This window comes from Babylonia areolata, chromosome 29 (assembly GCF_041734735.1).
Source record: "Babylonia areolata isolate BAREFJ2019XMU chromosome 29, ASM4173473v1, whole genome shotgun sequence".
In the NCBI taxonomy this organism is placed as follows: Eukaryota; Metazoa; Mollusca; class Gastropoda; order Neogastropoda; family Buccinidae; genus Babylonia; species Babylonia areolata.
In genome coordinates, this window is record NC_134904.1 from 30953326 (window position 1) to 30978686 (window position 25361).

At 40.0% G+C, this 25361-nt stretch overlaps 1 protein-coding gene across 1 annotated transcript; it reads left to right on the forward strand.

Moving 5' to 3' along the window:
- Positions 1 to 450: 450 nt before the first annotated feature.
- LOC143302282 (thioredoxin reductase 2, mitochondrial-like) lies at positions 451 to 25361 on the forward strand. The gene is made up of 17 exons (XM_076616883.1): positions 451 to 543; positions 1993 to 2067; positions 4290 to 4346; positions 5874 to 6018; positions 6920 to 6994; positions 8616 to 8694; positions 9834 to 9896; positions 11095 to 11165; positions 12673 to 12692; positions 13062 to 13153; positions 14219 to 14390; positions 15129 to 15274; positions 18497 to 18592; positions 18963 to 19055; positions 20686 to 20757; positions 21957 to 22054; positions 23411 to 25361. The coding sequence occupies exons 4-17, from the start codon at positions 5933 to 5935 to the stop codon at positions 23532 to 23534; spliced, it is 1287 nt and encodes a 428-aa protein (XP_076472998.1). The 5' UTR covers positions 451 to 543; positions 1993 to 2067; positions 4290 to 4346; positions 5874 to 5932; the 3' UTR covers positions 23535 to 25361.

Genomic DNA, 25361 nt, shown 5'->3' on the forward strand with positions numbered 1-25361 from the left:
CATCCACCTTCGCTCCCCTTACTGCCAATATTCGACAACTGACTGAGTTGTCTGTCCCTCTCCACACCACCCTCCTGTCTCTGTCTAATTCTTCATCATGATCAAAGTGTAATATGTTCAGTTAAGGATAAAGTCCTATCATGCACGGGATTGAATAATAAGTGACTTCAACACACACACACACACACACACACACACACACACACACGTGCGCGCACGCGCGTGCACCAAATGAACGTATAGATATCTCTCCATTCCTCCCTTTCTCTCGGTACACACACACACACACACACACACACACACACACACACACACACACACACACACATTGTGAAAATTGCTTGCACAGAAAGAGAGTATGCCACCACACCGGATGAACAGGGAGTTCATTGTGGAGAGAAAATCTACGATATCATATAAGAGTCAACTCCCTTGTTTTCGTAACGAACATGGCGGCAGTCAGCAGGCGGCTGCCGACCTTGGGTCGACAGAGCTTACTTTCAGTTTGTCGGAAAAGACTGCTTGTAGTGCGAACTTTAACTGGTGAGTATAGTATTCATACATTCATCAACAGCAGATGCATATTCTAGGTGCACTTTCTCGTTCATTCTTTCAGACGAAAGGGTTTTGTATCCAACATGCACATTTTGGCACACTTTGTATCTTTTGCGATGTTTATGTAATTTGTTGTTGTCTTCAGTTCCCAGACGCGGAATTCCATAGACCCGAAAAAGTTCTGCAAAATTTGTATGCCAGGGATTCTTATTATATTTGTTTGCTAAGAAAAAAAGACACGAAAGCCACCTGCCAGTTTTGATTTAAAAAAAAAATTGATTGAAACAAAAGAGCAAGTGCAACTGAAACTGAAACACAAGTAAAACAATCACTCGTATCGAAAACGAGAGAATTTTGCATGCAGTCATGCTGCCGTGGTAAAAGCGATCTATGTGAAGCAAAGAGGAAGCATCAAATTTGGGTGAACTCCATTTTAAAGCTCAGGCAGCATCAGGGTGCTTGCAACAACCTAACCAGGGAGCGTGGTTTTGATAGAGACCTCGGCTTTTGACCATGTACCATATATTAATATATTGTGCATTAGCACAGCCAACAAGAGAACAATCTTCACTCCCTGTCTCTTTCTCTGTCTGTCTGTCTGTCTGTCTGTCTGTCTGTCTGTCTGTCTGTCTCTCTCTCTCTCTCTCTCTCTCTCTCTCTCTCTCTCTCTCTCGTGAATATCTCATGAAGAACTTAAAAACACTGTAATTCATAGAAACAATTCATAGAAACCCACTACCAGTATTGTTTATGGCGTTGTTAATAGTTATAAGATATGCCACGATCCTCCCATATTACCCACATTTTCTTTCATGAATCTCATACTTATGTGTACTTTACTGCTTTATTGCTCTTCCATTTTCTTTTATATGTGTTGTAATTTAACTTTGTAAAGTAACTTTTGACCCCCACCCCCAAACCCCCACCCTCTCTCTCTCCTCTGTCGACTCATCAGTCTGTCCGTCTGCCTGTCTGTCTGTCTCTCTCACTCTCATTTCATCTTTTCTTCTTTACTCTCTCCCCTCTCGCGCCCCCCCTCTTTTTCTCTCATCTGATATTAATTTTCTCTATTTGTGTTTGTGCGTTTCTTTTTCTTTTTTGATTTATTTATTTAATTTTGTACCCCAGGGCTGGGTGGAAAAAAGCATTCTTGTCATTATGCTTATCTCAATACCCTTGAAAAATACAATTTTGTTCTGTCTCTCTCTCTCTCTCTCTCTCTCTCTCTCTCTCTCTCTCTCTCTCATAAAATGGATTTGGGAATGCCAAGCTGTGGGTCCACAACCTTGAGGATTTCAAGTACAAGCACTACTTCAAGTTGTGCATGGACAAAGTGCGGATATGTACATCTGATAACAGATAAGTCATGATAACATTTATCATCTTAGTCCTCCTTAATATATTTCTTGATTCATTTTTTTTCTATGTGTGTTTTAGGTGGGAAAAATGATGATCATTATGACCTCGTGGTGATTGGAGGGGGTTCAGGAGGCCTGGCCTGCTCCAAGGAAGGTTGGATGAAATCTATCATATTAATTAAGTTGTATTGCTCTGTATTGTATTTGTATTACATTTTTGTTTATTACAGCTTTCTCTGTGTGAAATTTAGGAGTTGTGAGCTTATCTACTCTAGTAAAGCATGTTGCACATTCCAGCACCATCCTTTCTTTCCTTTTTTTTCTTCTTTTTTTTCCCCTATCGCCTGCAAGTGTATTTGTTTTATTTATGAAATCAGAATGGACTTTTCTACAGACAGGGAAAACTCTCTTGTTGCCAGGGGTTCTTAAGCGCTAAGTGTGTTACTTGTGGGACCTTGGTCAAGTTGGTGTATTGTCACATCTGTCATTCAGTGACTACTAGTCAAGGTCTTGAGGAGGGGAGAGAAAATGCTGGTGAGTGTGGGACTCGGCCCCGCACATTCTTCTTCTTCTTCTTTGTTCGTGGGCTGCAGCTCCCACGTTACAGGATCTTTAACGTGTGTATTTGATCTTTTGCTTGCATGTACACACGAAGGGGATTCAGGCACTGGCAGGTCTGCACATATGTTGACCTGGGAGATCGGAAAAATCTCCACCCTTTACCCACCAGGCGCCGTCACCGAGATTCGAACCCGGGACTCTCAGATTGAAAGTCCAACGCTTTAACCATTTGGCTGTTGCGCCCGTCAGCCCCACACATTCAAATTATGTTGCTTCTTAGGTCCACGGACGCATTACCACTGGGAGGCCACCCCTCCACTTGTTAACACAAAACTAGTTTGAGAATGGAAAAAGAAGAAGGCCCCCTCTCTCCACTGTGGTGCAGCAGTTTCAGTCACAAGTTTATTTTATTTTTTTATTAATTTTTATTTTTTTAATTTTTTTCTTTATATTATTATTATTATTATTACTACTACTTTTTTCTATATTATAATTATTATTTATTTATTTATTTATGTAAGCTTATCTATTATTTATTCCCCTTTTTTTTTTCTTTTTTTCTTTTTTTCTCAAGGCCTGACTAAGCGCGTTGGGTTACGCTGCTGGTCAGGCATCTGCTTGGCAGATGTGGTGTAGCGTATATGGTTTTGTCCAAACGCAGTGACACCTCCTTGAGCTACTGAAACTGAAACTGAAACAAGTTTAGGACTGTGGGTGAGGCCATGGGTTTGATGTTGTTGTCATTTGTATTTTGATGGTGTATAGATTTGAGTTTTGTTATTCTCATTATTGAAAATGTTTTATTGCCTTTCTCTTTAGAACTGTTAATATTATATTTTAAACAGGGGTACACTGGCTCTGTAGTGGTCTTACTATGTTTTGTAGTAATTTTATGTGGAAGGTAGATACAAGTATATATATGAATGTGTATTGTGTGTTTATGTAAGTTTGTGCCTGCCTATGTGTGCGTATGTGTTAGGGTAGCTGTTAGATACACATGTATGTTAAAATGTATGTATGCAGCGTGTGTGTGTGTGTGTGTAGTCACATTTTGGTGTGTGTATGTAACAGATATGATGTATTATGTTAACGAAAGCGTTTTTGTAAAGCACCTAGAGCAGATTTCTGGATAGTGTGCTATATAAGTATCCATTATTATTATTATTAAGTATGTGGTTGCACATTGGTGTGTGTGTGTGTGTGTGTGAAGGTAGTGGTTGGGTGGGGGAGGGGGGGGGCGTGAGAGAGGTTGTGTAAGTCGCCATTTAAAAAAAAAAAAGATTTCTAGGTACAGTGCTTGATGATAGAATTTTATTTTGACACCCCTTGCGCATATCAAATTCTTTTAGCTGAAGCCTACATAAAAGTCCTCCATAGCAGTGCTGTCATAATCCTGTCCTGATCTATCATCATCAAGGGGGGGAAAAACCTTAAATTCTGTGGTACTTCATGCATTATCCACACACACACACACACACACACACACACACACGTGCACAGGCACACAATTGCGCAGGCACAGAGCATATACAGTCAGGCCTCATTTGCCATATTCAGTTCATTATAGTACTATCGACTTTCAACCACTCCACCATTTGCCATTGCCCCCACACCCACTCCCTCTTACTTTTCTTCTTTGGTTTTTTTTTTTTTTTTTGGAGGGCATTCGTGGGAAGTCAAATATTTCTTTGTCTTATATGTACAATTCAAACATACTTTTTGATTCTAATTCATGATATATATTATATCAGTGGTTATACTGAATAAGAATTATGATAGTGATGATTTTACTGGTTCTTTTGTTGTTTTTTTCAGCGGCAGACCTTGGAAAAAAAGTGGCAGTGCTTGATTTTGTAAAACCATCCACTCAAGGTATGTCTCTGTTAGATACAGTCAGAGTGTCTGATTGATAGATTGATTGACTGATATGGATGCATTGCTTACAGTGCCTGTCCACTGTCAAGAGACCAAGCTGTAAGCACTTTGCAAACACAGTCACTTGCACAACAGACTGCCTACCTGGGAAGAGTCAACCAAGAGCTGCCTTTAGGTGCTCATTATTTGTTTGTTGTTCAGTCAGGTTTCAGTCACACACACATGCATGCGTGTACACACACACGCGCGCGCGCACGCACGCATGCACGCACACGCACACACACACACACATGTAATATGATATTTTCATGGATTCTACAAATGATTATCTACTGTTCTTGATAATAGGATATATAGACAGATAGTTGGACTTGGAGAGATAGGTAGATAGAGAAACATACATGTATGTATAGCCATCCATTCATACACTAATATTTTGTGTGTGCTTTACTGAAGTTTCTTCCAAATAAGTGTGGTTGGTTTGAGCTGCCCACGTTTTGTGAAGTTTTATCCTTCTGTGGTTTCAGATCATATTGGATTTGTCTCTGGGTTTTCCTTTCGTTGGTTATAAGGGTTGGTGGCTTATACCCAGTTTCTTTGTTCCAAGACTGAAAAAAAAAACACCCTCTTTTCAGTTAGACACCACTCTCTGTCTCTGGACCTAACACTTTGAATGAGCTCCATAATTCGTTTCATTCGATCCCTTTACTCAAAAGAGTTATTTCAAGTCTGGCCTGAAAACCTATCTCTGTCCCCCTTCACTCCACTCCTCCCCTCTTTCCAGACTACAGCTTTCTGTTGACATGTGTTGGTAAGTTTTGATAAGTTTGGTGTTCATATAAGGGCCTGGGTTCAAATCCCAGTCTCGCTCTTTCTCCAAAGTTTGACTGGCAAACTGAGCATCTAGTCATTCGGATGAGATGATAAACCAAGGTTTCATGTGCAGCACGCATTTAGCACGCTGACAAAGAACACATGGCAACAGAAGTGTTGACCTCCGGCAAAATTCTGTTGAAGAAATTCACTTTGATAGGTGCACAAGTACGCATGTACTCAAGGCCTGACTGGCATGTTGGGTTATGCTGCTGTCATTTATGTGCATTGCAGATGTGGTGTAGCGTATTTGTTGATTTGTTCTGAACACTGTGATGACACTTTGAGAAAGTGAAACTGAAAACAGATTTTTTTTTTTTTTTTTTTTTTACTTTCATCCCAGTCTGAGTCAGGTTGTGAATGACTGGTGTGAAAGTGCTTTGGTTTGTCTCTCACTCTGCACAAGATTCACGCACACTTGTTGCCCCACCTGGGACATACGCTGCCAGCAAGCGCTCTCCAGCCATCCCAGTGCCCAGAAATCAGTGCTGTGTAAATGCCAGTTGAACTATTAATCATTATTATTTACACAACCAACAAACCTGAAGGAATCTGGTGAATGGTTCTGTATGGCAACCAGTGACTCTTAAACAGAGTTCAGAGAGAACAATTATTATGATTATTTATTTATTATTATTATTATTTTTGCAGGCACGAAATGGGGGCTCGGGGGCACGTGTGTGAATGTGGGGTGTATACCCAAGAAGCTGATGCATCAGGCGGCATTGCTGGGACATTCACTGAAGGATGCCCAGGCTTATGGGTGGGATGTGCCGGAGACTGTTCCTTTCTCTTGGTAATGGTGATATATATATATATATATGTGTGTGTGTATGTGTGTGTGTGTTTGGAGGGGGGGGGGGGAGGTGGGGGGGATGTGTGAGTGTGTGTGTGTCTGTGTGCGTTAATGTTTGTATGAGTGTTTGTATTGTCATTCGGATGAGTCAGCAAACGAAGGTCCCGTGTGCAACATGCACTTAGCACACATAAAAGAACCCCCAGCAACAAAAGGTGTCCCTGGCAAAATTCTGTAGAAAAATCTACTTCCATAGCAAAAAACAAATAAAACTGTGCAGGAAAACACACACACACACACAAAATGAGTGGTGCTCTCAGTGTATCGACACGCTGTCCCTGGGGAGAGCAGCCAGAATTTTACACAGAGAAGTCTGTTGTGACAAAAAAGAGAAATACAATGCAATACAATGTTTGTGTATGTGCTGTGTGTGTGTAGGCGGGGTGTTTTATGTGTGTGTGTGTGTGTTTATGTTCTTTTAATTGACTTCTTTTCACATTAAGAAGGAAAAGAAGGGGGTGGGGGGGGGGGGAGGATTGAAGGGGCAATTTTTGAGTGAGTAAATGTTTGTAATGTGTGTGTGTGTGAGTGTATGCGTGTTTTTGTGTATGATTGCATGTGTGCAAAAGTAAATATTACTTTCATGTTTTTTAACCTACATCAAGTTTTTTTGTGTGTGTGTGAGAGAGAGAAAGAGAGGGTGTGCATTGTGTGCATATGTGCCAGTGTCTGTCTGTATGAAGGTGTGTGGCATGATGTGCGTTAAGAGTTTGTTCCATGTGTTGAAGCATGTGATATTATATAACTTTGTGTTTCATGATAGAACTAAACAGACCTCTTCTTCCAAATAACTGTTGAATTAAGATGACACATTTCTGTATTTATTCATTTTCACTGGCAGGGAGAACATGTCACAGGCAGTTCAGAATCACGTTCGCTCGCTCAACTTTGCACACCGAGTGAAACTGAAGGACAAGTGAGTTGCTGTTACGTGTGCCTTATCTGCATGTCAAACACTGGTTTAAAAAAAAAAAAAAAACTGGATTAAAAAAAACAACTTAGAATTCCTGATGCCAATTCGAAGTGATTCGATCTTGCTGAATGGAAAGAAAAAGCATGTGCAGTTGTTTTGATGATTATTGGAAAGATTTGACATTGCGATGTGGGAAATCTTTGTCATTTTGTAATGGGAAAAAGTTGTCATTGTGACACGTGAAATGCTTTAAGGGATGAGAATGGTAGCAGGAACCTTTTTGTTTTATATATTTTTTTTTCATAAACAGGGGAAAAAAAACCTGTTTGGAGGTAACCTTTTCTCCTGTCAGTGATGACCACTGTCATGACTTTGTTTCGGTTAAAAGTGATCTGTAGTTTAATTCTTTTTGGGGGGTAAGAGTTAATGCGCCTTTACTGAGTGATTTGTGACAATGTCGGTTGTTTTGTGTGAGTGAAAAAAAAAAAAATGATGTGCCTATACGGAAAGAAAAGGACAGCACATAATTATTGATTCCATACGATACATGTCAGAATGGGGTTAACTCTCTCCATACGAACGGCGAAAGAGACGACGTTAACAGCGTTTCACCCTAATTACCATCATCAAAATATTGCAAGCGGAAGGCTCTTTTACTGAAGAGGTGAATGTTGACAAAGAATACCACAATTCTGGCGACGGAAGCTAAAGGTTGGGTCATACAGACTCCCACTGGACATCCGAGGGGTCTGTGTAGAGGAGAAGAGAGGACTGGCCGTACTGAGTGAGTTAAGGTGACCAAAAGACTAAAAGTACTAAGCTGACCCAAACGTTAAGCTGACCCAAACACTAAGCTGACTGAAAAACTGAAAGACTACGCTGACCCAAAGACTAAAAGACTAAGCTGACCCAAACACTAAAAGACTAAGCAGACCCAAAGACTAAAAGACTAAGCTGACCCAAACACTAAAAGACTAAGCAGACCCAAAGACTAAAAGACTGAGCTGACCATAAGACATAGCTGACCCAAAGACTAAAACACCTGGCTGACCCAAATTGAAAGCTGACAGACCCAAAGACTACAAGATTGAGCTGACCCAAAGATTAAAAGACCGAGCTGACTCAAAGAAAAAGCTTAAAAACTTTGGGTCAGCTCAGTCTGACTAAAATAATAAGCTGACCCAAAGACTAAAACACTGAGCTGACTGAAAGACTCAGGTGACTCAAAGACTAAAACACTGAGCTGACCAAAAAGCTAAGTTAACTCAAAGACTTAAATACTGAGCTGACCCAAAGACTTACATGACTCAACCCCTCAAAGACTGAGCTGACCAAAAGACAGTGCTGACCCACAGACTAAAAAACAGAGCTAACCAAAAGACTAAAAGATTGAGCTGACCATAAGACTCAAAGACTGTGATGACCAAAAGACTAAGATGACCAGAAGACTCCAAGCTGATGGATAGACAAGTGACCGAAAGAATAAGAGGGTATCACCAGCCAGGAAGAATTACAGGAACAGACCTGCTTCTAAGGAGAACAGTCATTTCTTTTCTTGGATTTGCCAGTGTTCGAAAAGACTTTTATGTTTTTATGTGAATGATTTGTTCTTGTATGCTTCCAGACATGTAGACTTTTTCAACGCACTTGGCAGTCTGGTCGACAAGAACACAGTGAAGGCAGTGGATGTCAAGGGAAAGGAAGTAAGCATTGAAGAACTTTGATCGATTCATATGGATACTTATGCAGAGCCTGTCCTCGGTCAGAGACCAAGCTGTAAGTGCTTTGAAAACACAGGGTTAATTCTATTCGTATGAAGACAAAAGAGGCGACGACGACAGTGTTTCATGGAAGCTGACGTCATGAAAATGTTACTAGCAGAAGGTTCTCACACTGAAGACATGGATGAAGACAAAGAATACTGCATTTCTCACAATGAAAGCTATGGGCTGGGCCATTCAGACACCCGCTGGACATCAGATTGGGTTTCTAAAGGGCCAGGGGAAGGGGTGGTTACGAAAAGGAGACAAAACTGGCCATCCCAGGTGAGTTAATTGCACAACAGTCTTGCCTGCCAGGGAAGAGCTGACCGAGAGCTGCCTTTGACAGACACAGTAGAAAAGATTCTACAGACTAGCGTACAACTTGAGACACTTTGAGTATGACCTAAACATGTACCAGGACCCAGACAAACCGACAGACTGAAAGAAAGAACACACACGACGGTGGCCAAGCATTTTGATAAGAGAGGGCATGACATTACTGGCATGTGTTGCACAGTTTATGAAAGGATCCACAAACCCAATGCGACTATCAGGAAGAGATGTAAGAAATTCTGGCACCGCTGACTGCAAACCAACTTTACTGACAGACTGAGTATATTTGACTAAAACATGGGATGGTGCCTTGATGTCGTTTTGTCGTTCCTCCTGCACTTACCTGAATGTGTGGGACTTCCGCTGTGGGTGTGTAACACACACAGACTGACAGACATACATATATGAACAAACATACTGTTGAAAGCACTGGAAGAGAGAGACACGAAGAGAGACACAGAGAGAGACTGAGAACAGCATACGTCACATAAGAGGATGTCATACTTTTAACGTCATTCATCATTGGAAAAGTTGTATAGATTTTGGAGAAAAAAAAATTGGATATTTTTTTTATAGCAGGTTTTATTTTTGTGTGTGTGGTTTTCTTTTTTAGGAGTGAGACTGACACGAGCCATTTTGATTATCCCCGAAGACTTTTAAGCAGATTTTTGCATCGCCATTGTCCTTGCTTTGAAACAGTTCAAGTGAGGGTTTGCTGTTGCATTGTGTACGCTGTGTGTCTGCAGCGCATTCTGAAAGCGGAGAACATTGTGATAGCTGTGGGGTTGCGGCCACATGTCCTGGACGAGGTGAGATGTGTTTACCTCTTATGTTGTGTCATGTCAAGTGGATAAGAACTATGATACCGATATCACAAATCAAACACAGTCAATGACAAACTGTTCAGTGATGTGATGGAGTCTCCCGTCGGTCCGATGGATTGAGTAGGCTGGCATTGTTACAGTACAGTGAACTGATGCTTAACAATGCTGATTCTGGCCCAGTTTGTATTTTACACTGACAGAAAACATGATTTACTGACTGAGCTAATCAGCTGGTTCAGTTTGTTCTTACTGTCCTTGTTTATCCGTGCAAATGCAGTGCAAGTGTGAGCTGCAGGCCACAAGTCGATTCAAATGAAGAATGTGTTGCATGTGTGTGTGTGTATGTCTTTGTGTCTGCCTGTCTGTGTGTGTAGAGGGGGGCGGTGGGTGTGGGGGGGTCTGTCTGTGTTTTGGGGTGTGTCTGTGTCTTTGTGTGTCATATATATACATTATCATAATCAGCTCAAAAACCTAACAAAACGCAACAAAAACTATACCCAGATACCCAGAATCCCACCAAAATGGTAATGAAGTTGAACACTGTCTGTTTTCATTGATAATGATGTGAGTATGATGGCTTATGAACATTAAATGATTCGGAATCTGGAATCTTGACAAGTCGATGTCACTTTTACTTTATCTCATTAATGTTTAAAAAAACAACAACACTACTTGTGTTTGTGTGGAATGAACATAGATTATCCTCTTTTGGGAATGGGTTTTTTTTTTGGTGGTACGCCAAAGCACAGGTACAAAACAGAAGAAAGTTCAGAAATTCTGATTTTCAGAACTGATGGATACCATACCATGTGGATGGTCTCTTGTTGCCGAGGATGGTTCTCTTAGTTTTAGGTGCGCTAGGTGCCTGCTGCACATGGGACCGCGGTTTATCATCTCACCCGAAAGACTAGCATTCAGTCCACCACTCAAGATCCAGTTGAGGGGGAAGAGTAATGATCTCTGTCAGTGGACGCTCACTTCCTTGTCGGTTGCTCTACTGCTAGGCATCTGTTGTAGTTCATTGTTGTTTTGTTGCTGCTTTCTCTGGGTCTGGAAGTATTTGAGAAATGTTCCACTTGAAAAAAAGAAAAAAGAAACTAAAAAAAACAACAAAAAAAAACCCAGTTATGATACTGAATCTGCCCTGCTGTATTTGACTGAGATTTATGGGAAACATATGCAGGTACCAGGGGCAAGGGAATATGCGATTACCAGTGACGATATTTTCTGGAGGCATGAACCACCTGGCAAAACGTGAGACTTTTTCTTTCAATACTTTTTTTTTTTTAATGTATCCTTAAGAAGTTCAACTTTTTTTTTTTTTCCTTAATTGTCATACCATTTTTTAATATTATTGTGTAAACATTCTACATGTGCACAACATAACTGGGTTTATGTAGTAAGTGCACGACCGAGTTCCTAAGTTACTGAAATTGAATTGGGATAGAGGACATGGAGTTGTCCAGTCCAGTCAGGAGAAAATGTTGCTCGCTTGATTTTTGATTACACGTGTTCCTCCTACATTAGTTCTAAAACTTCAAGTATTACCTTAAGGCCAGACACGGTAGTGAAATTTTGACCAGAATCATGATTTTTTGTGATTTTCGTTTTTTTCGCATAATTTGCTTCTTCAACATGTAATCTTTATAGTCCGTTTCACCTGGGTACTGTATTCACATAAATAAAGCTTCAAACATCATCAACATGTGTGATTTCTTGTGAATACAAGCACATCTCTTTCTTTTCCTGTTTTCTCAGTTTTGTGTTTTGTCTTCGTAATACCATGTTTCAAAATGCAAATGCTCAAAAACTTTAAAAGATAGCATGTTCAGACTTGGTACTTTCTTTCTTTATGTATTAATCTTTATTATAGTGCAGTGGTTTGTATAGTAGTAGTAAAAGAATGAATATACACTCATTTGTAAAACATTATGTCAAAGAATTTATACACATTTCAACAGAAAAATAATGATAAATGTATTTATTCAAATTCCAAAATACCACTGCACTATAATAAAGAACAAATGCAAATAAATCAAATAAAACAAACAGAAATAACATATCTATAAAGGTACCAAAGTTTTAAGCTTTTAATTTTTTTGTTTGTCGGCCATTTTGGATTCGTTTCCATGGAAACCGTCATGACAAATTGCACAAAATGACCTTTTTAGACATGTTTAGTCCAATATCTTTGCATACCATGTCACAGAAAGCCATAAACTTCAAGTTTATTTCATACATTTTTGTACTACCGTGTCTGGCCTTAATAGAATTTCATTATCATCTAGTGCCGGAAGCGCCGTGGCGGATGTGGTTAAGCGTTGGATTTCTGGTCCACTGTTCACCGGTGATAAGGGTTTTAAGCATGGTGTTGTGTCCTTGGGGAAGGCACTGTTACCTGAATGTCCTCACTCCAGCCAGGTGTAACTGGGTATCTGGCTTTGATTGGGGATGGTTTTTAAAGGGCAGAAGCGGAGGATTGGGCCCTGCATTCCCGTGCCAAGCTCTAGACACAGTGGATTTTCAAATCACTACCCCAGTGGCTATAAAAAGCTACAGGACCTTCCACGTTTTTTGTTTTTTTTGTTTGTTTCTTATATGTATATTTATTTTTGAATTTAGTGCAAGAGGCTAGTGCTGTCACTAAGGTCTGCTCAGTGCTGAAGTTCCAAAGCTGGTGCTTTTGTTATGATACGTATGCAACCACAGCAAAAAAAAACACACACCATTATGATCAGTTGAATGTCTTTTCTTGTTGCAGATTGGTCATTGGCGCAAGTTGTATCCTCTTTTGAATTCATGGTGAGGAAGCCTTATCATGATGCATGCGGTGGTTGTGAGGTTACACACACGTGTGTGTGTACGCACACATGCACACGCAGCGCGCGCACACACACACACACACACACACACTTGCACATAGGCAAACACTCACATCAACACTTGCCATACAAGTATACATATATACGCACGCACTAGCACCCACCCGTACCCCAACCGACCCCACTCACACACACCCACCACTTTCCCCCACCCTGCACACACACACACGTACACACACACACACACACACACACACACAATGCAAATTAATCGTGCCAGTGTTAGGCTGTCCAAGGGGGACATTCTTGACCCTTAACTGCCCCGCAGACATTGCGCTGGAGTGTGGGGGGTTTCTTACCGGCCTTGGCTTTGACACCACCATCATGGTTCGATCCCGATGTCTTCGCAGCTTCGATCAGGTACGTCCCAATGCATGCTGCAGCATAGTTTTTGGTGTGTATATGTAACATGGATGTAATGTGTTACGTGTGTAATATCATGGGTTTTGGGGTTTTGTTGTTGTTGGGTTTTTTGGGGGGAGTTGTGTTGTTTTGTTTTGTTTTTTTGTTGTTTTTTTGTAAAGCACCCAGAGCAGTTTTCTAGACAGAGTGCCACATATGTATATATTGTTATCATTGTCATTATTTTTATTATTAATATTATTATCATCAATATTAGTACTATAATAGTAGTGGTGGTGGTGGTAGTATCATTATTATTGTTTTAAATGAAGTCTCTCTCTGTCAGTCTGTCTCTTGCTTTCTCTCTCTCGCTCTCTCTCTCTCTCTCTCTCTCTCTCTCTCTCTTTTCTGGATATCATTGGAGCAGGGGATTTGGGTTTTGTTGTGAAAATAAAATGCTGAGGAAGAAGGAGAAGAAAACAGATTCATTGTCCTTCAGTACACAGTGACAATATAGAGGGAGGTGGGGGGGAGACAACTGACAGTATGACTATTCATTTCTGGAATCAGGAAGAAGAGAAGGGTCTGTCTTGAAGTGAGAATAGATACAGAACATTGCATGGTGAGCTAACGAGAGTTAAGATTTAGATATCCGCCTGAACTGAACAGAATGTGTTCATGTGTGTCTTTCCTAAATCACAGTCATCAGAATTCAGCCCCTCTCATGTAACATGTAACATTTTATATGCATGACCGTTTTGTATATTTACCCTGCTATGTAGATAGCCATATTCTGTTTTCGGGGATATGCAAGCTGCTGGCATGGATTACAGGATCTTTTATGTGTGTATTTGATCTTCTGCGTGCGTATACACACGAAGGGGGTTCAGGCACTAGCAGGCCTGCACCTGCGTTGACCTGGGAGATCAGAAGATATCTCCAGCCTTTACACACCAGGCACCGTTACCAAGATTCGAAACCCAGGACCCTCAGTTTGAAAGTCCAACGCTTTAACCACTCGCCTATTGCACTGGCAGAAAAGTATCTTTACCACTGTGCCCACTTCCTCTTCCTACCCAACAGGAGATGGCAGAGCTGGTGACGGACCACATGGCGTCCTCCGGCACGCGGTTCCTGTGGCACTGCCAGCCGCAGCGGATAGACAAAGGGTCGGACGGGCGCCTCCTGGTGTCCTTCGTTGACAGGAAAGGGGAGGTGATGCAGGATGAGTTCAACACCGTCATGCTGGCCACAGGTGACTTGAGTGGACTGGATGTGTGGTGTGTGTGTGTGTGTGTGGGGGGGGGTTGTGTGTGGGGTGGTTTCGGGGGGTGGCAGTTATGTGTGGGGAGGGGAGAGAGTTGTATGTGTGTGGTGGGGGTGGTGGTATATGTGCGATGTGTGTGTGGTTTGTGTTCGTTGTGTGCGCTTATCCCTTCATATGCATGGGAGTGTAGGCCCTCAAGGCCTGACCAGCATGTTAGGTTTATGTGCAGGTCATGGGTCTGTTTTTGTTCTTGTTTTTTGTTTGTTTGTTTGTTTTTTTGTGAAGCAGATTTGGTGTTGCAAAAGTATGGGTCAGTATGCTTTCTTTGACAACTTGAAAGTGAAACTGAAGCAAGGTTTTCAGTGGCATTGTGCCGGTGCTTCTCATCTTGGGACATGTGCTTCCTCCCTCCCCCCCCCTGAACGCAATAGTGCCTTCTTGAGAAACTGAAACGGAACTCTGCCAGTGGCAAAATCAGTATGAGTGTCATCTACAGCAGTGTGATGAGCCCTTTTTTTCTGGGTTTTTGTGTGTGTGTGTGTGTGTGTGTGTGTGTATGTGTGTGTGTGTGTGTGTGCTTTTCTATGACTGTGAGTAAATGTTGCTTGGTGATAACTAATGATTTGGTTGTTCCGGATTTTTGGAGGCTGTCGTACTGAAGTCGTCAGATTCTAGGGTAGGTAGGCATGTCTGAGGCATGCAGTGATATCAGTGTCTGGTGACCAGGTCGAAAGGCAGAGACGAAAGGGCTGAACCTTGAAGGGGTCGGTGTGAAGCTGAACGCCGAGACGAACAAAGTGGTCGGAGGTCACGACGGGGACAACGAAAGGTCGTCAGTGCCCAACATCTACGCTATCGGGGATGTGCTCCATGTGAGTGAACCATTTCTTTTTCTTTTCTTTTTTTTTTTTTTCACTGGATGTTTTACCACCCAAAAATGGAGAATGACTGCCTGAACGGTAGAGTAAGAACAGCCGTAATATTTTTTTTTTTTTTTTTTTTTTTTTTGTTGTTGTTGGCTGTTTTACTACCTGAAAACAGTAAATGACTACCTAAACGGTATGGTCAAAAAAGCAGTAAAGGCCATCTCACTATTGGAGATGTGCAGCATGTGACTGAATTTGAGCATGTAATTGAATGTTTTCTTTTTGACTCACTTGTGAAGACAAAGTGTCTGTGTGTGTGTGTGTGTGTCTGTGTCTGAAGCCAAATTAATAATTTTTGTATTCTCTAAACTTGGCACTTTGATCTGATATTCTGACACAACAACAAGAGCAGTCATTATTATCATTTTTTTTGTTCAAACAGGAACTTCTTTTGCTAAGCATGGAAGTTTTATTTATTTTGCAAACGTTTTCGTGCAGATAGTAAAAAAGGGAAATTACTCTTAATTTGCTACTGATCTTTCTCATCTTAAACATTACATTTTGAAATTATACTCAATACATAAAAAGTTTGGATTTTTTTAAAGTGTATCACAAGTGAGTCTTGAAGGCCTTGCCTCTCTTGTTTTTTTTTTTTTTTTTTTTTTTTGGCTGTTTTACTACCTGAAAACAGTAAATGACTATCTAAACGGTATGGTCAAAAGAGCAGTAAAGGCCATCTCACTATTGGAGATGTGCAGCATGTGACTGAATTTGAGCATGTAATTGAATGTTTTCTTTTTATGTCTTTTGTCCTTCACTGCCTGTTTTCCCCCCGAAAACAAAGGATGGCTGCCCAAATAGCAAGATAAAAGCAGCTATGAAGTCCCTCTCGTGGGAATGAGTGAACATGGGAATTGTGCCCAGTCAAAATTAAAAAAAAAAGCACAAAAAAAAGCAAACAGATACTGCCTTTTAAATTTTTTATTTCTATTTTTGATATTACTGTTGTTATTTTTATAATTGATTTTTTTGTGTGTGTCTGTATCTCGTTTTGTCCATTGAAATTGTCTCCCTTTATATTGTCAAATTGATTGAAAGAAACTAGACAGTGTGCAAGGACAGTGGAGATGATGAGAAACGGAGATTGGGGAATGTACTACATAAATGTATTTGAGAAAATATTTGTGTGATGGTGTTTCTGGAAGCAAGGATTAAGCGAGTTTTGATGTTAATTTGAATGATGGAAAGTTGAAACACGCTTGCACACATACATTTGGTTACATTCACTAAAAGGACAGATGTGTTGCGTGTGTGAATGTGTGTGTGTGTGTGCTTGTGGCACCGTTAACACACAACATAAGTGTGGAAATTTGTAGGCGCCCAGTATTGAACAAGTTCATTTGCTCATTAATGCACACATACATTTGGTTACATGCACGCAAACACCACGCACTTATACATTTATGCTAGTGCATGTACAGTCTGGGTTTGACACACATACACATGCACTCGCACACACACACATACACACACACACACAAACACACACACACACACACACACACACACACACACACACACACACATCTCATACTTGCGCTCACACTCCCTCTTTTCTCTCACAAAGACACTGCTTTCTTGTGCACACACACACACACACACTGTGAAACTGGCTTTAGGGGTACCTGTGCATACTAAGACCTCAGAAGCCTATAAGCTTGCGGGGTATTCTACCACTAGATGAAATCAGAAAATTATGTTCTACTAAATACATTGTGAGATGTACAGCAGTGGATGATTTTGAGGAATTAAATATTAGGTCTGATATTGATTTTTAAAAAAAAAAAAAAAAATGCACAAAATAATTCAAAGCTACAAACCATTCGCACATATGTGTCAGATATTTTAAATTCTTCAGACATTGATTTACATGATATGGCACCTCGTGTTCTGGTGCCACCTGTCCCTCCCTGGAAGTTAACAAAAGCAAACATCAACATATGTGCTTATGACACAACAAAAGGAGAATCTCCACATATGATAGCAGCATCTGTCAGAATTGAATTAGAAGAAAATTTTGATTATCATTTAAAAGTTTACACTGATGGCTCGGTCCTGGATGATAGCAGTGCAGGATCTGCTTTTGTCATTCCTGACCTAAAATTAAAAACAGAAAAATCATATTATTTAGGTAAGGGACATTCAATTTTTACTGCTGAATTGGTGGCCATCCTTATGGCTTTAAATCATCTTGTTGATATACCAATCATAGTAAGTAATATCCTGTTTTGTGTTGATTCTCAATCTGTTTTAAAAAGATTGCTCCTTTTTGAGAATAATCAAAGAGAAAATTTATTGTTTGAAATTAGGTATTTATTGCACTCCCTATTTGTGAAGGGTACAAATGTTGATTTTTGTTGGATACCATCCCATACTGGATTCCTTTATAACGACCAAGCAGACAGGGCCGCAAAAAGGGGAGCAAAGAATCATATAGATAGTATAAAAGTATATTGCCCATTGTCATACAAGGAAATAAATAATATACTAGAAAGAGACTTTTATGGGTGCTTGAATTCAAGTCTAAAACCTTGTCAGTTGACTCTCTCAGACTTTGTTCCGATTCGCAGACCAATTCTGACTTTAGCTCTCAAACTATTATCAAATTCATTACGGACCAAGTATTGTGATAATGTCAAGTGCATATGCTTTAGTAACCTGACAATTAAGCATATAATTTTTGACTGTAGCTTGATGAAGCCTTATATACACGAAAGTGTGTCTTCACAAGTGACTGAGAACGTTGATGTTTTTGACTTTTTGCATTCATTGTCAGTTTAACGACTTCTCTTTTCCGAAGTCCTTTAAGTAATTTCCTATAATTGTATTTAGATTTTTTTTTTTTCATATTTCACCCTCATTTCACCCTCATTTGCCCAGTTTCCCCCAACCCTCCATTCATTCACATCTCCCACCCCTTCTAATTGATAATACTCAAATGTTTCCATAAATACTTTAACAAAATGCCTTCAATCACCGATATGTGTGACGGGACATTAAACACAAAAATTCCTTCCTTTCTACACACACACACACACACACACACACACACACACACACACACACACACAGAGTCTTTTTTGTGAGAACAATCATTGAACACACGATAGCACAAATGATGGCATCAGAATTGATCGTTTTATTTTCTGTGGCTGGGCTTTGGTGCAGGGGCAGCCTGAACTGACGCCGGTTGCAATCAAAGCTGGAAAGATGCTGGCCCATCGCCTGTTTGGGAAGTCTAAGTTGCAGATGGAATACAACAAGGTCTGTATGAATCAGCATTATAATGATGATCATAATAATGATAATAATTATGATAATAATAATAATCACAGTCATAGTAATGGGCATTTATAATGCACTCTGCCTCTTTAGCACAGGAGCCCAAACCGTTAACGATTAACATCATCAATATGGTGGGGGGAAAAACAGTTACAAAAATTAGCACCACATTGCACTATAGTGATTTATATTTATTGTTATAATTATTGTTATTATGATTGTGCAAAGAAATGAAAGCCCATAATAAAATACTCATTATTGTTATTACTGTTGTTGTTGTTGTCGTGGTTGTTGTCATCCGTGTTATGAACTATGAAGTGAATGTAGCCTACTGCTACATGTTGGCCTTCAGGTGGCCACAACGGTGTTTACCCCTCTGGAGTACGGTTGCGTGGGGCTGGCTGAAGAGGACGCCCTCATAAAGTACGACGAGGACTCCTTGGAGGTGAGAGACAGACAGACAGACAGACAACACATTCACGTTATACTTCTCTTTCACCTCCACGCTTCTGTGTGAAAAACACTCCCCAGTGCCAAATATTTTAGGTATGATGCTCTCTGTCACAGGCTTCAGTTCATGTTAAAACAACACGTAATGGACTTGTTCTCTTCAAAACTGGGTCAAGGGGCAAAGGTTAGTCATTGTTCTATTAGCCGGAAATAGGCTGCAGCTGTCAAGCTTTGTTACAGTGTGAAAATTTGTCCTTTTAACATGACCCCTGGATGTCACCTAAAGTCGCCTATGGCGGTGCATTGTATAGTCGACTAAAGTCGCTTATGGTGGTGAAATAATTCAGACTTCAGACATGAGACCGTAAGTCTGTCCTCCTTGATTAAGGAAAATTTCTCCTTGCAAGGCACTTAAAAACTCCAAAAATACGAGCACAAAGAAATCGATTATGATGGTGAAATAGTTCAGACTTCAGACATCAGATTTAAGTCTGTCCTCCTTGATTAAAGAAAATTTCTCCTTGCAAGGCAATTAAAAACTCCAAAAATACGAGCACAAAGAAATCGATTATGATGGTGAAATAGTTCAGACTTCAGACATCAGATTTAAGTCTGTCCTCCTTGATTAAGGAAAATTTCTCCTTGCAAGGCAATTAAAAACTCAAAAAAATACAAGCACAAAGAAATCGATTATGATGGTGAAATAGTTCAGACTTCAGACATCAGATTTAAGTCTGTCCTCCTTGATTAAGGAAAATTTCTCCTTGCAAGGCAATTAAAAACTAAAAAAATACGAGCACAAAGAAATCGATTATGATGGTGAAATAGTTCAGACTTCAGACATCAGATTTAAGTCTGTCCTCCTTGATTAATGAAAATTTCTCCTTGCAAAGCAATTAAAAACTCAAAAAAATACAGGCACAAAGAAATCGATTATGATGGTGAAAGAGTTCAGACTTCAGACATCAGATTTAAGTCTGTCCTCCTTGATTAAGGAAAATTTCTCCTTGCAAGGCAATTAAAAACTCAAAAAATACGAGCACGAAGAAATACCCGCGCATGCCCTGCCCCTTCCCTTCTTCTTCCCTCTATGAGTACTTCCAGTCAGAAGTAGTAACAAAGAGCGATTCAGCGTTCCTGAACTGTAGGTTAATCATCAGTCATCTTTCTCATGCTGATGACACTCAACTTCAGAAAAGTGATGCCCCTGAAAACTTGTCCATGCTCTTACAAGAAACATCTGACTGCTTCCAGGACATTCAAAGCTGGATGACTCTAGATAACTTACAGTTGATTTTTTTTTTTTTTTTTATCATATTCCACACAGTCTTTCCCCCAGGGGTGTTAGTTTCTTAATGGCTGCATGCTGTTGTGTTGTTCAGAAAAAGCAGTATCCTTGTGGACTTTGTACTGGATGAGTGTGTGAACTTTTGCCTTCTGCATGTCATTTGCTGACATATGTTATTGTTTGACTCTCTGTTGTCTGATGCTCTTTTGCCTCTAATTATGTTTGTTGTTCATGTGAACTGTTGAGCAGTTAAAGATTATGTAAACCATTTTGTTTGACTGATGGCAATGACGCCTTCACAAAATATGGCCAGCTTACAGATTTTACATTGTTTCAGATATACCATGCCTTCTACAAGCCTCTGGAGTTTACAGTACCAGAACGGGATTATTCTCGGTGTTACCTGAAGGTAAAACTTTAGCAACTTTTAGAGCAGTGTTTTCATCATAATTCTGGTATCGTGTTCCGCATTTCATGAAGTGTCACAAAATTGTGTGTATGTGTTGATAATGTTAAGAGTGGTAGCGCGGGGCGGTAGTTGATAGCTTGAAAAGTAAAGTGCTGAATCAGTTAGGCATTGGACTTCTGATCCAGTGGTCAGAGTTTGAGGTCCTGTTTCGGCATGGTGTTGTGTCCCTGGGAAGGAGCACTTTATGCTGATTTTCCTCACCCCACCCAGGTGTGAACAGGTGCTTGAGGTCAGTCATAAAGCTGCGGAAGAAGAGGATTGGGCACCGCCTTCCCATGCCCAGCCCCAGGCTCATTGAATGGAAGGTCTCTGCTCCTGCGGTCATGAACGACAACAGCACCTTTAGCCCTCACAGTCTGTTTTCTGTTACTGTAGGGTGGGTTCATCAAGTGAATGAACTGATAAACATCACTAGATGAGCATCATTGATATGAATTATTTGACCACAAGATTCCGTCTTGTGTTCTGTAGAGAGAAGACTGGTGGTCTTTAAAGATAGCTTTTTTCCCCACCTGCTTAGCCCAGATAGTCTGGACAGCAGTTGCCCTTTCTACTGTTCTGATGGTCATTGTCAGACACAACTGTCTATATAGATAGATAGATATATTCCACTTGCTTGACAGTCAGCTATTTCTGATGATCATCACCTGTTTCAAGAAGTGTTTGTAGTGAAGGAAATTTCCAGAAGGGTTAACCTGCCATGTAGCCAAGAAACAGGTTAATGTGTGTCAAGAGTACACTGTACTGTTAAAGGGGATTTTTTTTCTTTCTTTTTTTTTTCTTTTTTTTTTTTATCAAGAGATAACATGATGAGCGTTTAGGACATGTTGATAATAGGTGCATGCTACATATCTGTCGGTGAACATTTACAGACACTAGCAGCCTTTTTTATGTGTATGTGTTGCAAGATGAACGTTACACAAAAACGACCAGTATTGGCAACATGTTGGTGATGGCTTTGGGATGGAAGATATAAATATGAGCGTCATATCAGTTTTGTCCTTTTTGAGCGCAAACACAGCTGAGGTTGATGAGTCTAACTCAAGATAGGTAATGAAAAATCATGAATCATTTTCCCCTTTGAGACAGCTTTCAGTCATGTTTTTTTTTTGTGTGCGTATGTGTGTGATGTTGTGCAGGTGATTTGCCACAGAGACAAGCCGCAGAAAATTTTTGGGATCCATCTGATTGGTCCAAATGCTGGAGAGGTTATCCAAGGTTTTGCAGTGGCTCTGAGGTGGGTGGGACTGTTCGAAAAGGAGGGTGTTTTGTTTTGTTGACTCACTTGTGTAAACAAAGTGAGTCTATGTTTTAACCCGGTGTTCGGTTGTCTGTGTGTGTGTGTGTGTGTGTGTGTGTGTCTGTGTGTCCGTGGTAAACTTTAACATTGACATTTTCTCTGCAAATACTTTGTCAGTTGACACCAAATTAGGCATAAAAATAGGAAAAATTCACTTCTTTCCAGTCATCTTGTTTAAAACAATATTGCACCTCTGGGATGGGCACAAAAAAATAAACAATGAAGCCTAATTATATGCAAACTGCATTTACTGTTATATTTATATTTTTTGTATTCTCTAAACTTGGCACTTTGATCTGATATTCTGACCCAACATCAAGAGCAGTCATTATTATCATTTTTTTTGTTCAAACAGAAACTTCTTTTGCAAAGCATGGAAGTTTTATTTATTTTGCAAACGTTTTGGTGCAGATAGTAAAGAAGGGAAATTACTCTGTAATTAATGCTAGGGGACTTAATTCATCACAAGTGAGTCTTGAAGGCCTTGCCTCTCTTGTTTTGTTTTGTTTTTATAGTTTTTGTCCGTTGCATCAAATGTTATATTTTCTTATGAAACATCATCATCAACAACGTTTCCATTTTGCAGATACAAGTTTTGTTTTGTTTTTCCTGGTGATTTGTTTAGTTATTTGTCCATTTATTTTGTTGTTGCTTTTTCACATTATGCAGTCAGTTATTTTACTGCACATGTTACATGCATAATGATCAGGTTTAAAAAAAAAAAAATTTCTCTTGAAACATCATCATCGTTTAGTGATTCGATTTTGCAGATACAAGTATGTTTTTTTTTGCCTGATGATTTTTTTAGTTGTTTGTTCACTTATTTGGTTGTTGTTTTTTCACATTATGCAATCAGTTATTTTATTGCACAAAATATATGCATAATGATCCATTTTGGAGTAAATATTTTCTCATGAAATATCATCATCGTCAAAGAGTTCCATTTTACAAATACAAGTATTTGTTTGCCTGGTTATTAAATGTTTTTTATTTGTTTGTTCATGTATTTTAAAACTTTTTTTTCACTTTATACAGTCAGTTATTTCATCACACATATTATATACATAATGATCCATTTTGGGGTAAATATTGTCTCTTGAAACATCATCATCATAAACAGTTTTACAAATACGAGTATTTGTTTGCCAGGTTATTTGTTTGTTTAATCATTTATTTTGTAACTTTTTTCACATTTTTCACATAATGTAATCAATTATTTTATGGCACATATCATATACATAAAGCTCCATTTTTATGGAGGGTGGTGAATGCTTGACCTGATCAATTCCTCAGGTGTGGCGCATCTTTCGACCAACTGGCCAGTACCGTGGGCATCCACCCGACGTGCGCCGAGGAGCTGGTCAGAGTGCACATCACCAAGCGGTCTGGGCTGGACCCGACTGCCACGGGTTGCTGAGGTTAAGCCTGCACATCTCTCTGCTGCTCTCTGATCACCCACCCTTCCCACCCACCTGCGCCTACACCCACCTGGTGTTTGGTCGACAGCGAAGTCTCCTGCAGGTGGACTCTCCTCTGAAAGACAGTGGGGTTCTCCTGCAAGATTCAACAAGTCTCAAAGACCGTAAGGTTTCCTGCTAAGATTCAACACCACTGAAAGACCTTGGGTTCTCCTGCTAAGATTCAACACCTGTGAAAAGCCTTGGGTTCTCCTGCTAAGATTCAACACCTGTGAAAAGCCTTGGGTTCTCCTGCTAAGATTTAACACCTCTGAAAGACCTTGGGTTCTCCTGCTAAGATTCAATACCACTGAAAGGCAATGGGTTCTCCTGCTAAGATTCAACACCTCTGAAAGGCAATGGGTTCTCCTGCTAAGATTCAACACCGCTGAAGGGCAAAATGGGTTCTCCTGCTAAGATTCAACACCGCTGAAGGGCAATGTGTTCTCCTTCTAAGAATTAACACCTGTCAAAGGCCTTGGGTTCTCCTGCTAAGATTTAACACCATTGAAAGGCAATGGGTTCTCCTGCTAAGAATTAACACCTGTCAAAGGCCTTGGGTTCTCCTGCTAAGATTAAACACCATTGAAAGGCAATGGGTTCTTCTGCTAAGAATTAACACCTGTCAAAGGCCTTGGGTTCTCCTGCTAAGATTCAACACCTCTGAAAGGCAATGGGTTTTCCTGCTAAGATACAACACCTCTGAAAGACCTTGGGTTCTCCTGCTAAGATTTAACACCATTGAAAGGCAATGGTTAGTTCTCCTGTTAAGATTTAACACCGTTGAAAGGCAATGGGTTCTCCTGCTAAGATTCAACACCTCTGAAAGGCGGTGGCTTCTCCTGCTAAGATTCAACACCTTTGAAAGCCAATGGGGGGTTCTCCTGCAAGATGGCTGCTGAAAATGCTGTCAGAGTAAATACATGCACATATGCAACCGAGATTGACAGCGCACAGTATCAGAAGAAGGTTATTTTGCTCACACCAAAGTGTTGACTGCAGTCTGCTCTGTTTGGTTTTGTTTGGGAAAAAAAAAAAAAAATCCTCTCACATGCATTTAAATGGAAAAAAAAAAACCAAAAAAATGCATCCTCCCAAAAAAAAGAAATCATGACTTGTCATTAAGTGTTAAGTCACATGCGCAAATGAAAATAACAAAGATAATACATTCATTCACAGCTCTGTGATAAGAGACGTGTGTGTAGGTGGGTATCTTCTTCATTGTGTTTTGGAAAAAAAAATTTATGTATTTTTTGTTTGTTTGTCTATTCATTTATCTATTTTTGACAGTGGAAATCACAGACCGCTGTGCATGCTCTTTCACTGTGTTCTTGCGAAGGGAGAGAACTGCAGGCCACCTCTGCCTCAGTGGGGCTGTCGTAACGATGCCCTTCGTAAAGATGCTAGTCATGGTAAAAAGTGCCCAGGGGGTGTAATGTTGCAGGGGATGGGATGTCGTGTTGCATTGTGATGGTGGGCAGGTGTGTGTGTCAGAGAGATTGGGGATGTGCAGTTTTGCAATTTTTTTTTTTTTTTTTTTTTTTTTTACAGAGAATTTCAGGGGCAGCTTTCCCAGCAAAGGCATGCTTCTTGTCGGCTTTGTATTTTCTTTTTTCTTTTTTTCATCTCTTTTTTTTTATTCTGTTTTATTCTCTTAATCTTTGGAGTATTATATTTGAAAAAAAAAAAGGAAAAAAAAAGAAATCACGCATGTCATGAAGATTTTTACCTTTCAGAATAACAAGATATTTTGTTCTGAAGCTTTTTTTTTTTTTTTTTTTTTTAAA